This window comes from Malus sylvestris, chromosome 6 (assembly GCF_916048215.2).
Source record: "Malus sylvestris chromosome 6, drMalSylv7.2, whole genome shotgun sequence".
In the NCBI taxonomy this organism is placed as follows: Eukaryota; Viridiplantae; Streptophyta; class Magnoliopsida; order Rosales; family Rosaceae; genus Malus; species Malus sylvestris.
The window spans coordinates 33,460,154-33,473,470 of record NC_062265.1 but is presented as its reverse complement, the minus strand read 5'-3'; the positions used below and the strand labels follow the sequence as shown (position 1 = coordinate 33,473,470).

The following is a 13,317-nucleotide window of genomic DNA, read 5'->3' as shown; positions in this document are numbered from 1 at the left end:
ACACGTGTATAGCCTGATGTTTGGAGAATATCAAAGTCGGGTGTGTCGCATTATATCTCTTTTATACTAAAAATCTCATGTTTTTATGAGAACCGGATTCTTGTCCAACTTTTCTAGTGAAAGTGGTGTGTGCATTCAAATCAGCAAGCTTAAAGACAAATAAAGGTCGCCACCGGCCCATCGGTCACCGGTGGCCTGTTTTTACTCGAGCTCATGATGTGCAACTCTGACTTCAAACGGTCGCACTCAAACTCCCCCATTTGGTTAAATAAACCCCCTCAATGGCTTTGAATACGGCGGTCACAAAGGACCCAATACCCACACCACTCTGAACCTCTCTGCAACTCCTTCTCCACCAATGCATTCCCCAGACCTCCAAAGACCTCACCTTTAATGGCCGCCGTCGCCACCACTGCCGCCTTCCACCACCTCTCTCTCACTCCCAAGCTCCCAACTTTCCTACTCCCCGCAACCCCCTTAGCAAAACCCAGGTAACCGAATTCCTTCTCTCTCTCTCTCTCTCTCTCTCTCTCTCTCTCTCTCTCTCTCTCTCTCTCTCTCTATCTAACAACTCTGTTTTTCCATTGCAGGACCTTGAAGCTGAAGATCACCTTCTGTTTGTCTCTACAGCAATCCAATGACCAAGCTCTCGCAACCCAAAACGCCGCCGTCGACAACCTCCGCGTGGTCTTCGCCGCAGGCGGCACCGGAGGCCACATATACCCGGCCGTAGCCATAGCCGACGAGCTCCAACTCACAAAACCCTCCTCCAAAATCCTCTTTTTGGGTTCACCAAACAGCATGGAAAGCACCGCAATACCCTCCGCCGGCTACGACTTCGACACCGTGCCCACCACCAAATTACACCGCCCAATATTCTCCCCCCGGAACCTCCTCCTCCCCTACAATTTGATCAGGTCCGTCGTCCACAGCTACTCAAAATTGCGCGACTTCGGCCCCCATGTCGTCATCGGCACCGGCGGGTATGTCTCCTTCTCTTTAGGCTTGGCGGCGAAGCTGATTGGCGCCAAGCTTGTGATCCAAGAACAGAACGGCGTTCCGGGAATCGCCAATTGGGTTCTGTCATTTTTTGCAGATGTTGTGTTTGTAGCTTACAATTGCACCATTGATTGTTTCCCGAGTGGTAGGACTAAGTGTGTGGTTTGTGGGAATCCGGTGAGGTTGTCCTTGAAGAAGCAAGTGCCTAAGGCGGCGGCAACAGGGCGGTTTTTTCCCAAGGCCGGCGGAGTTGGGGAGTTGGAGAAGGCTAAGGTTCTTTTGGTTCTTGGCGGGTCTTTGGGGGCTAATGCTATTAACATTGCTTTGCTGAATTTGTATTATCAGATGCTGCTGGAGAATGATAACTTGTTTATCATTTGGCAAACAGGAGTGGAGGTTCACAATGAAATGGAGAGCCTTGTTAAGAATCATCCGCACTTGCTATTGACGCCGTAAGTGCTTCTGCTTTTCGGTTATGAACTTCTAATAAAAGTTACTTCTGTACGATGAAATGCTGAAATTTTAGAACTCATTCGTATTTGGAAAGATTGGGGAAGAATTTCATAAGGGTTCTGTATCGAACTTCAGATAATGTTCTAGCTAAGAATGCTTACTTTTATGTGGCATTCATATTCAAGAATCCTGTCAATAACTTTCTCGTTATCCCGAGAGGGTTCAACTTTAATAGTGGTAGTGGATTTTGTTTATCTTCCACCTTTGGTTGTGATGTATGTTTACGTATTTTCATTGAAGCTGATGTATCTCTGTATAATGAAGGTTCCTGCATTCAATGGATTTGGCATATGCAGCAGCAGACCTTATTGTTTCTAGAGCTGGTGCAATGACTTGCTATGAGATTTTGGCAACTGGGAAGCCTTCCATTCTGGTACTTTTTTAAAGTTCTCTAATAAAACATTGGCGTCGGATGACCTTTATTGCTTGATTGTCTGACCTTCATGATATAAGAGCAAATTAACAGTCATTGTTTTTTCCTTTTTATCAGTTTTGATCGTGTTCTTAATAACTGTAATTACGTTGATTGTATTGCTTAAGGGGAAAATTGAGAATTGCTTTTTGAATTTTTAGATACCATCACCAAATGTTGCTGAAGGTCATCAGTTCAGAAATGCTTCTTTAATGGCGGACTTAGCAGGTACAAGGGTTATAACAGAAGATGAACTTGATTCAACAACTCTTTGGAGTGCAATTGAAGAGATATTAGGTATGTTCATTTTCTTGCCACAGAGTAGCAGTTTCTCCTAGTGTGGGAATCAGGGATAAGTATCGTTTTTATTCGTCATGCTGATACAAAAGATAATTTAGAGTCATGGAAAAATTAGTCTGCGGAAATAATTAAGATCCTTACGTGTGGAAGTGTTCCTATTGAGGGTCAGAACTTTGAAACACTTACTCACACCAAGTGTTTTTCCCTTACAGTTTGCGTATATCGTTTTGTAATGGAAGATGAAGTTATTAGAACTACATCAACCAGGAAGTGCATGTATTTCACCACTTGTAATGAAAAATTTACTAGATATGATAGATTAAAGATGAGTAACGTCATTTTGTTATGAAAAAGTAGATATCCGTATTTTTACCATCATTTCTTTTTTACAGGGGACGAGAGTAAAATGGCAGAGTTGTCCGAGAGGGCTCTGAAAGCTGCAAATTCGAATGCCTCTACAGAGATTGTACAGCGTGTTCTTTCTCTAGTCAACTTGTCAACAAAAAAAGAGAAGTAGAATTTGTACTCAGTGCTTGGCAGGACAAGGCCTGAAAGCTGGTTCCTCCGTTTCAAATTGTTGCAGTCGACGGAAGATGAGTTTGTTTGTTATATGCGGAAGCTTTGAGTGTTTCGTAGGTAGAACTTGAGGTCGTGAAATTGTCGATGAATGTAGTAGGCAGGCTAGGTTCCTAGAGTTTGTTTTTCACTTACTGCTTTAGCTTTTACCTAAATGAGTTGCCAAGTTGTTCCTTACATTGTTAGGCACTCCATTTTCATGCCAAATTAGAAAGAGTAATCCCACACGAAAGAGATTTCGATGGTTGTAGCTACTCTAGTTCTGTAACTAATAACGTGAGTGTACTTTCTCTCCACAATTTTAATAAACCCTTCTTTTTCCCCTATAATTCAAGAGCAGGAATTTCAAGGAGGTTTGTATCTTAGCTGATTAAGAGTATTCATTACTACACCTCTCGTGTTTGATTCCCTCCCCCTAATATCGCACATGTCAAAAAAGAGAGGGATTCGACAAGGGGTATGATATCCACACATCTTATTTTACTTCTCACACACCTTTTTAATTTTTAACCGTCAGATTAGATGAATTGAAGAATATCAACGGACATAAATTATCAAAGGACGTGTAAGAAGTAAAATAGGATGTATGGATAGCACACCCCATCGACAAAGTCCCCACAAAGCAAATTGTTTGTTTCAATTAATGTTTTAGTCCCCACAAAGTCAAAGTTGATGAACCAAATTGTTTGTTTCAATTAATGTTTTGTTTGTGGAGGAAGATAGACAAAGATGGAAAATGATTCTCTTCGGATTCACTTTGTTAGGATTCCAGGCATCTTTACATCTTAATCGTTCATCGTACATTGTGCGGTCAGTTTTCGTTAGATATTATTTATGTTTAATTTTAAATAAAAAAAATGTCAAATGATTTTTTACTGTATGATACACGATGAATGATTAAGATGTGGAGATCCCTAGGATCCATAAGAACTTTCTTGAGTACTGTGAAGTATCCGGTATTTAAATCCTTAAATTTTTGTTCAAAGATATAAAAAACAACAGCAAATGAAGTAGTTGAAGTTGCTGAACAAGCCACGATTGGTTGGTCGATGGTCCATGTCAAATACAGTGAACACTCAAAAACCTACATGATGAATGGCATCCCAATCCTCAAGATCCAAAAGGGTGATATCTTTCTTTCCCCATTTGAAACCAAACTAGTTTTTGAGTTAGTGTTGTTATCTTCACTTCAATATTTGGAAAATTAGCTAAAATAATCCAAATTCTTTAAACGGTGGACTGGTCAAAATTAAATATCAGTAATTGATTGATCAAATTTTGATGACATGACGATCAAATATTGACGATATACTGAAATTTGATTATTTTAGCAATTGGGATTTGTATAATGATCATTTGGCCACTTTTAAGTTCGACGCGATGACATATATTTGTTGTGAGTTTAATGTCTAATTGTGTCTGGAAGTTGCGATTAACACCCTAAAAACATCATTATGAACTCATATGTGTACAAAATTTTCCTTGTGTTTCTGATGAAATTGAAGCACACGATGACCTTTTTAGAGTAAAAATAACAATTCTCTTACGTCTAACCCCTTATAAACAAACTTTACTTCAATTTATACAACTTTGTTAAATAATATAAAGTTACAAACCATGTACGTTAGCGAAAAAAAATATATAGAAGTACATAAATTTGAGTATAACTTATAAAGCTCGCATTATCTCAACTAACTAACTTGACTTTAATCTCAATAATTTAAAATACTATGCAATTTTGTTAAATTGATGTTGATTTTTGGTAATCCACAAGGGGTGTGATATCCACACACTCTATTTTTTTTAATTTTCGGCCGTCATATCAGATGAATTGAAAAAGATCAACGCACAAAAATTATCAAATGATGTGTGAAAAGTAAAATGGAGTGTGTGGATAGCACACCCTATACAATGGTAAAAAGCTCATTTTAATTCAACATAAGTCAACAAAAGTAGAATGCTTCCAAGTTCCAACCAAACAACAAATTTAGGAGATATTTTTCATTATGATCGGAACACGGGGATACATTACGTGTTTTTATACAAGTGGTAGGAAATTTTATTTTTAAAATTATTAAGTTTTTAATATATATATCTTATCATTTATATAGTAACATGTATTGTACCATCTCGTGTACCTATCAAATTGAAAATTTTCTCCAAATTTATTAGGCGTTTTATTGTCCGGCAGGTCATGCCTCCTCCCAACTAAGGAAATTTTTCTGTGTGACGAGAACACATATGGTACACTACGTGTTTTTATAGAAGTGGTAGAAAATTTTATTTTTTAAATTATTATCTTTTTAACACACAATCACATCATTTGTATAATGACATATAGAATACTATATTGTGTACCGGTCACACCAAAAAATCTCTCCAAATAAAGGAAATTAACCAAATATTAATATATTATACACTTTCTCTCCTCCCTCCCGCGAAACGACCATTTCTTCTCCTCCAAAAAAACAGCAACCAAACACCACCAGAAAGAAAAACAACATGTCGTTTCTCGCTCCGCATTCGGATCTTCGTTCCCTGACGGCGAATCGTGGTACTGACCGTTGGTGTTTCAGCCAAATCACATGGCCCGACCCGAAACCCCAGCTGTTCCGGGTCTCTGCTCGTCAGAGTCCGGCGGCAAATGGCATCGCTTTGGATTTGAAGAAGAGAAAGGACCCGCGGTGGTCGGTTTGTACCGCCGACGAGCTTCACTATGTCTCTGTTCCAAAATCCGATTGGAGCCTCGCTCTCTGGCGCTACCTTCCCTCTCCTCAGGTCCTCTCTCTCCCTACCTCTCTCTCTCTGCATGTATGTATGTATGTATGTATGTATGTATGTATGGATGATTGATTGATTGATATCCAGGCGGAGCCAAGGAATCATCCGCTGCTGCTGCTGTCAGGACTTGCGACGAATGCGATTGGATACGATCTTTCTCCCGAGGTGAAGATTAAACAGCAGCATTATTATGTTAATCAAATTATTTTTGTGAAAACTGAAAACTTAATTAAAAAGTTAATATCTTTGAAATTTGAAATCTGAAAGGTAAATACTTTGCGATGTATAAATTACAGAATTCATGCTAGTAATTTCGGCTCGTTTAGGATTGCTTCTGTAGGAAGTGCTTTTAGTATAAACATGTCAAAAAAATTCTTAAAATTTAGGAAAGCATCAGGAAATGCTTCCTGAAGAAGTACGTAGCAGGTGCTTCTCTAGAAAGCACTTGTAGGACCCATACGCATTTTTTAAGTTCTTTGCCAAACTTGAGGGCTTTTGATTGTCATAAAACACTTTTAGCCGTTCCAGAATCAATCCCAAACAGTCGCTTAGCTTTCTTTGTTTGTAATTCGCGAGTCGTATATAAGACTACTGATACATAATTGTTTGTTGTTTAGTCCTCGTTTGCGCGCTCCATGTCTGCTGAAGGATATGATACATGGATTCTTGAGATGAGAGGTGCAGGGTTGAGCACATATGGTATGGACTTAGGGGCAGTGAAGCGGCCTCCCCATGCCATGTCCAAGCAGACAATTTCTTCGAATGGGACATATAATTTGGTGTCTCAATCGGATGAATTGCAACTAGTGAGAAACTTTATGGAGACCTTTATGCAATTATCTGAAAGATTATCAAGGTTTGCAGACTTCCAAGAACGTTTTTCTACTGCCTTAGAAGATTTCCAGAAACAGCTCGACTTAATTGTAAAGTGTGACTGGGACTTTGATCACTACTTGGAAGAGGATGTGCCTGTTGCGGTGAGGTGACATTCCCTTAATATGACTGACATCGAAATTTTGTTGTGTGTTGTTTGGAACAGTTTAGTTTTCTTAATAGGAACCACAGATTTAAGTTTTCATCACTGATGGCGTGTGTGTGTTTGTCTGTGTGCGATAACATGAAATTTTAATACTTTGATAGAGTGGTTATCTTAAACTTCATGTCATCTTAGATGGAGTATATAAGAACTCAATGCAAACCAAGGGATGGCAAGCTCCTTGCTGTTGGTCACTCGATGGGCGGTATCTTGCTATATGCAATGCTCTCACGCTGCTGTAAGTTGCCAGGCTAAACTTGTCGTTTTAATTATCGTGTCATTATCCTTTTATTATTGTTTATGTAGCAACTATAGAAGATCGATGTCTTTCTTGTACACTAAAATGACTACTTTTTTCTATAGCTTACCAAGGGCGAGATTCTGGGTTGGCATCAGTTGCTACTTTGGCATCATCGCTCGACTACACGCAGTCAAGATCTTCGTGCAAGTTATTTTTACCTCTGGCAAGTTATAAAAAAGAAAAATCTCTTTTCTGTTTGCTACAATAACTTTATTCTCGTGGACCAAAAATATAATGAGGAAACTTTAATCTTGCTGTGGTGCTTAGGCAGACCCAGCACAGGTTCTAAACGTTCCTGCCGTTCCACTTGGTCTATTTGCCACTGCTGTGCATAATCTTGGTACTCGCACTCCAATTTCGTCTTGGCTTAAGCTTCAAGTTTCTGCTCAAGGCATGATGCAGCCAGATTTGTTCGAAAAGCTTGTTTTAAACAACTTTTGTAAGTCAACATACACACTGCCATATTGCTGCATATATTGTTCCAAGCATTCAGAACTGCATTGTAAAAACTGCTTATAACTGTTTAGTGATTTGTATAACTGTTTGGCGAGTAATGCTATTCTTACCACAATTTTATACCACATTTCTTTACCATCTTAGGTGGCAAATGAGTTGGACAAGCTACATCATTTAATTTCAATTTTTTATTAATTAAAACACTTAAATAATCTTAGGTGGAAGAAGAAGACTTCTCGTATACCACAATCATCATTTAATTAACAATCTTTTTATTAATTATTGATAAACATTTTGAAATTAAATGCTAATTAATTTAAATGATGTTGTTGTCCACATCAGATGCCACCTAAGGTGGTATACTATTGTGGTACAAAAATATGGTAAGAATAGCATTATTGCTGTTTGGCTGGTTAGAAACGACCTTCAGGAGCTATGCGAAGCTTATAATTTTGGACCGATATCTGATCATAATCTGCAGGTACCGTGCCCGCTAAGGTTCTCTTGCAGCTATCAACACTTTTTGCGGATGGGGGTTTATGTGACAGGAGTGGAACTTTCTTTTACAAGGATCACCTTTGCAAAAGCAATGTCCCAATCTTAGCTCTTGGAGGCGATCAAGACCTAATATGTCCTCTCGAAGCTGTTTATGGTACAATGTTAATTCATCTGAACTGTCTGTCTTTAATATAATCTGTCCAGCGAACTAATTTCCTCTTTTCTAACCCCTCCCTTTCGTCCATGGGCTTGACTATGCACATGGAGTAGAAACAGTGAAGCTGATTCCCGAAGAAATGGTTACTTTCAAAGTTCTCGGAGAAGCCAGCGGTCCTCATTTTGCTCACTATGATTTAGTAGGAGGTCGCTTGGTATGAGCTATACATTTCTACTAGCACGATTAGTTAACATTGGATTATCGATGTGTTATTTGACCGCTGTTCCCTTTCCTTTCTCCATTGTCATGTTTAAATGCAGGCAGCAGATACAGTATATCCGCACATTTTCAAATTTCTCAATCGTCATGACAGGACCTGATTTCTTCATTTTAGTTTCCCTCTGTGGCCCGAAACCCGTGAACCTTAAAGCCATGCAACCAGATGAAGATAACCCCAGAAGGAATTCATAGCCGATAAGCATGGCGAGCGAGGTACCCTCCGAACAGGCCTTCACGTATACGAGTATGTTGTAGACGGATCGTGTTACGATTTACACAAAGTTGTAAAGGAAAAGATGTATATGACAACAGAAACTTCAAAGTTCAGAAAGATTGTAAGTTATGAGTAAATGTTAGAACTTAGAATGCTTGCAATTTGACCATAAGAATATACTTGTATTACAAATGTATCCTTTGGCAACGAGAACTTCTAAGCAAGCTTCCTTTCGAGGTCATTTCTACTACAAGCGGTTTTGTTGGTTTTATCTTCTGGATTTTTAATAAATATTCCAAGTGATTTTCTTTTTTTTTTTTGGGTAAAGACCACGAAGTATCCCCACACCCCCGGGGGTGTGGCGCTAATCTCCGCTCGAGGTTCGGCATGCCTCTGGCCACAAAGTGCTCTCAATTGGTTTCGAACCCTTGCCAGAAGGGCGCCAGGGAATCCACTAATTGAAGGTGACAATTGTGTGTGAGAAATCAGTGAGATTTCAAATTTACATCTTCCATTGGAGTATTAACTCACATTTATCTCTCGAAGATATAAAGTGATATAAATATGGTTTCTGTCCATTGAAAACGCTCTTACAACCTAAATATGCTTTTCGATTTTCTAACAAACGTAGTTAGAAACGCTTTTGGCTATATGAAACCACTTCAACCGTTTTACGAACAATTCCAAATAGGCCGTTAAACTAATACTAGACTAACGAAATATTTTGCACATTGATATGAAGAAGAAAGCACGAACTAACCCGCCAAATTAAACTCGCCATTCTTATTGTATATAACCAATTCCCAGATGAATAATGTTTGGCTGCTGAAAAAAGAGCAGTAAGCGACGTTGGCTCAAGTTTTCGTTTCTTTAAATGTTTGGCCACGTATGCCTTTGCGATTGGGCACTTGTCCATTTCAGCACGACTTGCGGTTCTTCTTTCTGCAACCAAACATCATTCTTCCCAAATTATTTTTCTTCCGAGAAACGCCTTCACGGCGTCGAATATTCCGCCCCGACCGAACAAATCGTATAAACACCAGCGTTCACTCAACAGAAACCATCATTTGAAAATTCAAGCAATCAATAAATTCATATTGGGCAGGGAAAGCCACATTAACAGACTGTAATATATTTTGAGTGTTATGACCACTGTTCAATTTCATGACACTGAAACTCCAACTTCAAAGTAAGCAAATAAAGTTGGAACCTTCAAACCAAAGAATGAATACTTGCCCGTGTATTGGAGACGAACGCCGGGAATAACAGCGACCCGAAAAACGCCAGTACCGAAAGGGATACGAAGATTTCACCAACCCTAGCATCTAGATATTGCTTCGACCTTGCAGAAAGGGCACGTATTCTTTTGTGTGAGCCACTGTTTTACACATTGTAAGTGGAAGTTATGTCCGCAGTGCAGTTTGCCCATCTCGTCATCTGCTTCGTACTCCTCCTATAAGGATCGAGTAATTACAGATTAAGAAATGAAAAACCGAAAAAGGATAATGATTTCTAAGAAATAATCTCTAGAGTTTTTACAAACTCACCTGACAAATGATGCATTTGCTTTCTACTTTCGCAGATGAGTGTGATGTCGCATCACTCGACGTTGGAAGCTTAATCTTTCGAAGGCAGTGGTTTATTTCATCTTCTTTTAATCCAGTACTCACGTTGCCAATTCTCTCGCCTAACTCGAGCAGTTGCTGTTATCGGCAAAGAAAGGAAGCAAAAAACTATGAGAGAATGTAGAAACAGAAATGCATACATTACCGACTTTAGGTAACCGAAATGTAAAAACGTTTGGAACAAAGATGAAGTTTGCGAAAAGGTACCTCATATGACATGCTATCAACATCGAGTCTCCAGTCACGGAATCTATCCATTCTTCCACCCATCATAAGACTACTTTGAAACAGCATAATCTGCAATCACCAAACCGTCAAACATACGTAATGTTAATATGTTCTTTATCGAATTTGTTTCCACCGTCAAAGATGCATATTATTTAGATTTCTTGCCAAACCAGAGCAAGGATATCAGAGACCTTATACTAATATTGCTACATGAAACAGATTTTAGTGCCAAACCAAGTGAGAGACGGAACAGGCAAAAGCAAAAGTAAAGCAAATAGAAACACTCACCTCTGCAAGGCCTTCAGGGGATGGATGCCGGACATGCCGAAAACACCTACTTCCAAATACCTCTGATTCAGGGCGGCTCGAGACAAAATCCGGTTCAGAATCCAGAAACGAGATGGTTTCGGGGCTCACGTTTCGCCTTGCGAAACAAGGACGCTGCCATCAAGTTTAATCAAACAAACAAATTAGATATGTAACAAGAATTTACACATCACAGAAGCAGAAAATTAAGTTGATATTCACTTCAGTATTTAGAGAAAAACAAGGAAAAATCCTACACTAAACGAAATCCGAGAAGACTAACACAATCTAATCATAAATATATATCCCGTTTAGTGTGGGATTACAAACTAGGCCGGGTCCCAAACTATGAGAAAATTTTCGAGAACACGGCGTGGTACACTGACAAATCTCTCCTAAACTACGCAAATTAATACGTGCACTTGTTAGGAGAAAATCAAAAGGTGTAAATTCAAGGCAACTCTTAAGTGCCCAAGAAAAATCATAAAACCAAACAGATCAAGAGCCTAGCTTTACCAAAATAATTAAGGGAAAAATTAATGAGATAATAATCCCGTGAAGCACAAGATTTACAGAAAATCAGCTTTAAATACAAATCCTAATGTATAAATGATCAAAGACCACCATCAATGCAGCATATCCTCATCAAGCACCAAATAGCCATAAAAGCTGTCAGTCGAGGGTCAGGCTAGTTGGCTACGACAGTTTGTACGTCCCTTCAAACACCCAATTCGAATCCCCCTCCCTTCTCTTTTCGTAAATGAGAGTAATTTAGAATATTGCCTCTTTGTAAATCAGAGTAATTTAGAATATCGCCTCGTAAAAAAAATTACTCAAGTTCAAATCCCGTCATAGTTTTGATTATGTTTTTTTTATTAGATTACAATATCGCTTGAATAAAAAACAAATAAATAAAAAATAGTAATCCCAACTCATAAAAAATAGAATGGCACAAATTAGAAGCATTAAATGAAGATATTGACTGCAAAAATAAAAACTTATCAGTTTTTACCTCCCTGTGGCTGCTCATGTGGCTGCTCATCTTATTATTATCCCCATAAATCTTGCCTCTGCCGGAGACATTCCTCCTCGCCACCACGCAATCCACCGAGCCCGCAGTTTCCGGCGAGAACCCAATTCCGGGGCCGCACCAAACATCCTGAAAATCCACACAAGTTGCAGAATTTATACCAATGGTGGGCCCGCCATCACCGACATCCCGGTATTCATTCTTCTCGTTGCTAGCGCTGCCCTTGGCGGCGGCGCTCTTCTTCTCCTTTTTCTTCTTCACCTTCTTTCCCTTCCAATCGGCGGAGTTCCGAATCTCCTCCGGCACCGAGACTTGCTGCGAGGCGGAGGCGGCGCAGCCCAGGCCTCTGAACGACGACGAGGGAAAGTTTGTCTTTTTCTTGATGGTAAGGCTTGTGGGTAAGGCTTCGTTGTTGTTGGTGGTGGAGGTAGTGAAGCTGGAGAGGAGGAGGGAGGAGATGGTGGATTTGCAGCGGGTGGATTGGAGGGGGGAGGTGGCTGGATCCGTTTCTGAAATGGGTTGGTTGAATTGGGTTCTGGGTCTTCTCCATTTCATGTGCTCTGCTCCTGCAGTTGAGCTCTCTGTGAGAGGCATGGTTGCCTAGACAGAGAGGGAGGGAGGAGAGAGAAGGAGTAAACTGGTTTGGTTTGAGAGGAGAGAAGAATAATGGGGTGGTGAATTTAAGTGGAGACAATATAGAAAAAAATATAGGATAGAATTTGATTTTAAATTTTTTATATCTGTTTTTTATTTGTATTTGTTGACTTGAGATTAAGTATTTAGATTGTTGTGCTAGGAAGTACTTTTGTCCTAAAATGCTTATATTAGAAGTACTTTCATTTGACAATCGTGCTCGAAAGTAGGAACATAGAAGTACTTCACGAAGAAGTAGCACTTAGCACGTACTTCTTTAAAAAAACATTTATTTAAATAGCATTTTTACAATTCAGAAATGCTTTTTAAGTTTTTTTTTTTTTTTTAAGATATGAGTTTTTAATTTTAATTGTGGGAATGGCTTCTTTAGGTGGGTTATGGTTTGTCTTCTTGTTGGATTTTGAGGGTATATGCCATCGAATTAGATCCTCTTCGGATCTCTTCATAAGGAATTCCGAAGATTAATTAATAACAATCGTTCATAAAAAATCGTGTGATCATAATTTTTTATTTTTATATTTTTCATGCAAAACAAAACTATTTTACTTCTGAAAATATAAAAAGCATTCAATTACAACTGTACAACTTTTGACGAACAATTGGTGTTAATTGATCCTCTGGATCCCAGTGAATAGATCGGAGATGATCCAATTCCTATGCCATCAAGCACTGCAGACAAGGGAGCCTCTGGTACCAGAGTAAAATTTTCGACTTTTGCTTTCTTTTTTCTTTAAAGCCAGCTGCTTCTCAAAAAAGTCAGTTGATGCTTTCTTATCATCGAACCCAAACCCAAAGACTTAATTGGTTTTTGAATTTTAACGTATTTTTCTGTATGTCTCTTTCTACGGTGGTTTGAGGCTTTGGAGACAGACACAGGTCTAGTATATAGACAACAGAAAAAATGTCGTCTGCGTATGTACAGATGTGTGTGTTACTGTGGTCAGCATTTGTA

At 39.1% G+C, this 13,317-nt stretch overlaps 3 protein-coding genes across 3 annotated transcripts; 2 read left to right on the top strand and 1 right to left on the bottom strand.

The window, feature by feature from the left end:
- The first annotated feature begins 104 nt into the window (after positions 1-104).
- Positions 105-3,129, top strand: LOC126624953 (uncharacterized). Its single transcript, XM_050294007.1, has 5 exons — positions 105-491; positions 591-1,451; positions 1,777-1,885; positions 2,086-2,221; positions 2,617-3,129. The coding sequence occupies exons 1-5, from the start codon at positions 394-396 to the stop codon at positions 2,739-2,741; spliced, it is 1,329 nt and encodes a 442-aa protein (XP_050149964.1). The 5' UTR covers positions 105-393; the 3' UTR covers positions 2,742-3,129.
- Positions 3,130-5,249: 2,120 nt separating this feature from the next.
- LOC126624952 (uncharacterized) lies at positions 5,250-8,775 on the top strand. The gene is made up of 9 exons (XM_050294006.1): positions 5,250-5,578; positions 5,669-5,746; positions 6,199-6,558; positions 6,753-6,855; positions 6,981-7,085; positions 7,190-7,357; positions 7,856-8,026; positions 8,143-8,243; positions 8,350-8,775. The coding sequence occupies exons 1-9, from the start codon at positions 5,303-5,305 to the stop codon at positions 8,407-8,409; spliced, it is 1,422 nt and encodes a 473-aa protein (XP_050149963.1). The 5' UTR covers positions 5,250-5,302; the 3' UTR covers positions 8,410-8,775.
- An 813-nt stretch (positions 8,776-9,588) lies between these two features.
- LOC126624957 (uncharacterized) lies at positions 9,589-12,399 on the bottom strand. Its single transcript, XM_050294017.1, has 5 exons — positions 11,694-12,399; positions 10,664-10,816; positions 10,355-10,444; positions 10,070-10,225; positions 9,589-9,975 (listed from the first exon to the last, which is right to left on the bottom strand). Exons 1-5 carry the CDS (start codon positions 12,303-12,305, stop codon positions 9,841-9,843), a joined length of 1,146 nt encoding a protein of 381 aa, XP_050149974.1. The 5' UTR covers positions 12,306-12,399; the 3' UTR covers positions 9,589-9,840.
- Positions 12,400-13,317: the final 918 nt, after the last annotated feature.

What these genes read in the sequence shown, in the direction of transcription:
- LOC126624953 (XM_050294007.1), top strand. Translation starts at nt 394, where the DNA reads ATGGCCGCCGTCGCCACCACTGCCGCCTTCCACCACCTCTCTCTCACT. An exon ending in ACCCCCTTAGCAAAACCCAG is followed by an intron (nt 492 to 590) that starts GTAACCGAATTC and finishes TTTCCATTGCAG; the next exon opens with GACCTTGAAGCTGAAGATCA. An exon ending in CTGGGAAGCCTTCCATTCTG is followed by an intron (nt 1,886 to 2,085) that starts GTACTTTTTTAA and finishes TTGAATTTTTAG; the next exon opens with ATACCATCACCAAATGTTGC.
- LOC126624952 (XM_050294006.1), top strand. Translation starts at nt 5,303, where the DNA reads ATGTCGTTTCTCGCTCCGCATTCGGATCTTCGTTCCCTGACGGCGAAT. An exon ending in GATACGATCTTTCTCCCGAG is followed by an intron (nt 5,747 to 6,198) that starts GTGAAGATTAAA and finishes TTTGTTGTTTAG; the next exon opens with TCCTCGTTTGCGCGCTCCAT. An exon ending in GTTATTTTTACCTCTGGCAA is followed by an intron (nt 7,086 to 7,189) that starts GTTATAAAAAAG and finishes GTGCTTAGGCAG; the next exon opens with ACCCAGCACAGGTTCTAAAC.
- LOC126624957 (XM_050294017.1), bottom strand. Translation starts at nt 12,305, where the DNA reads ATGCCTCTCACAGAGAGCTCAACTGCAGGAGCAGAGCACATGAAATGG. An exon ending in ACATGAGCAGCCACAGGGAG is followed by an intron (nt 10,817 to 11,693) that starts GTAAAAACTGAT and finishes ACTTGATGGCAG; the next exon opens with CGTCCTTGTTTCGCAAGGCG. An exon ending in GCAAATGCATCATTTGTCAG is followed by an intron (nt 9,976 to 10,069) that starts GTGAGTTTGTAA and finishes CGATCCTTATAG; the next exon opens with GAGGAGTACGAAGCAGATGA.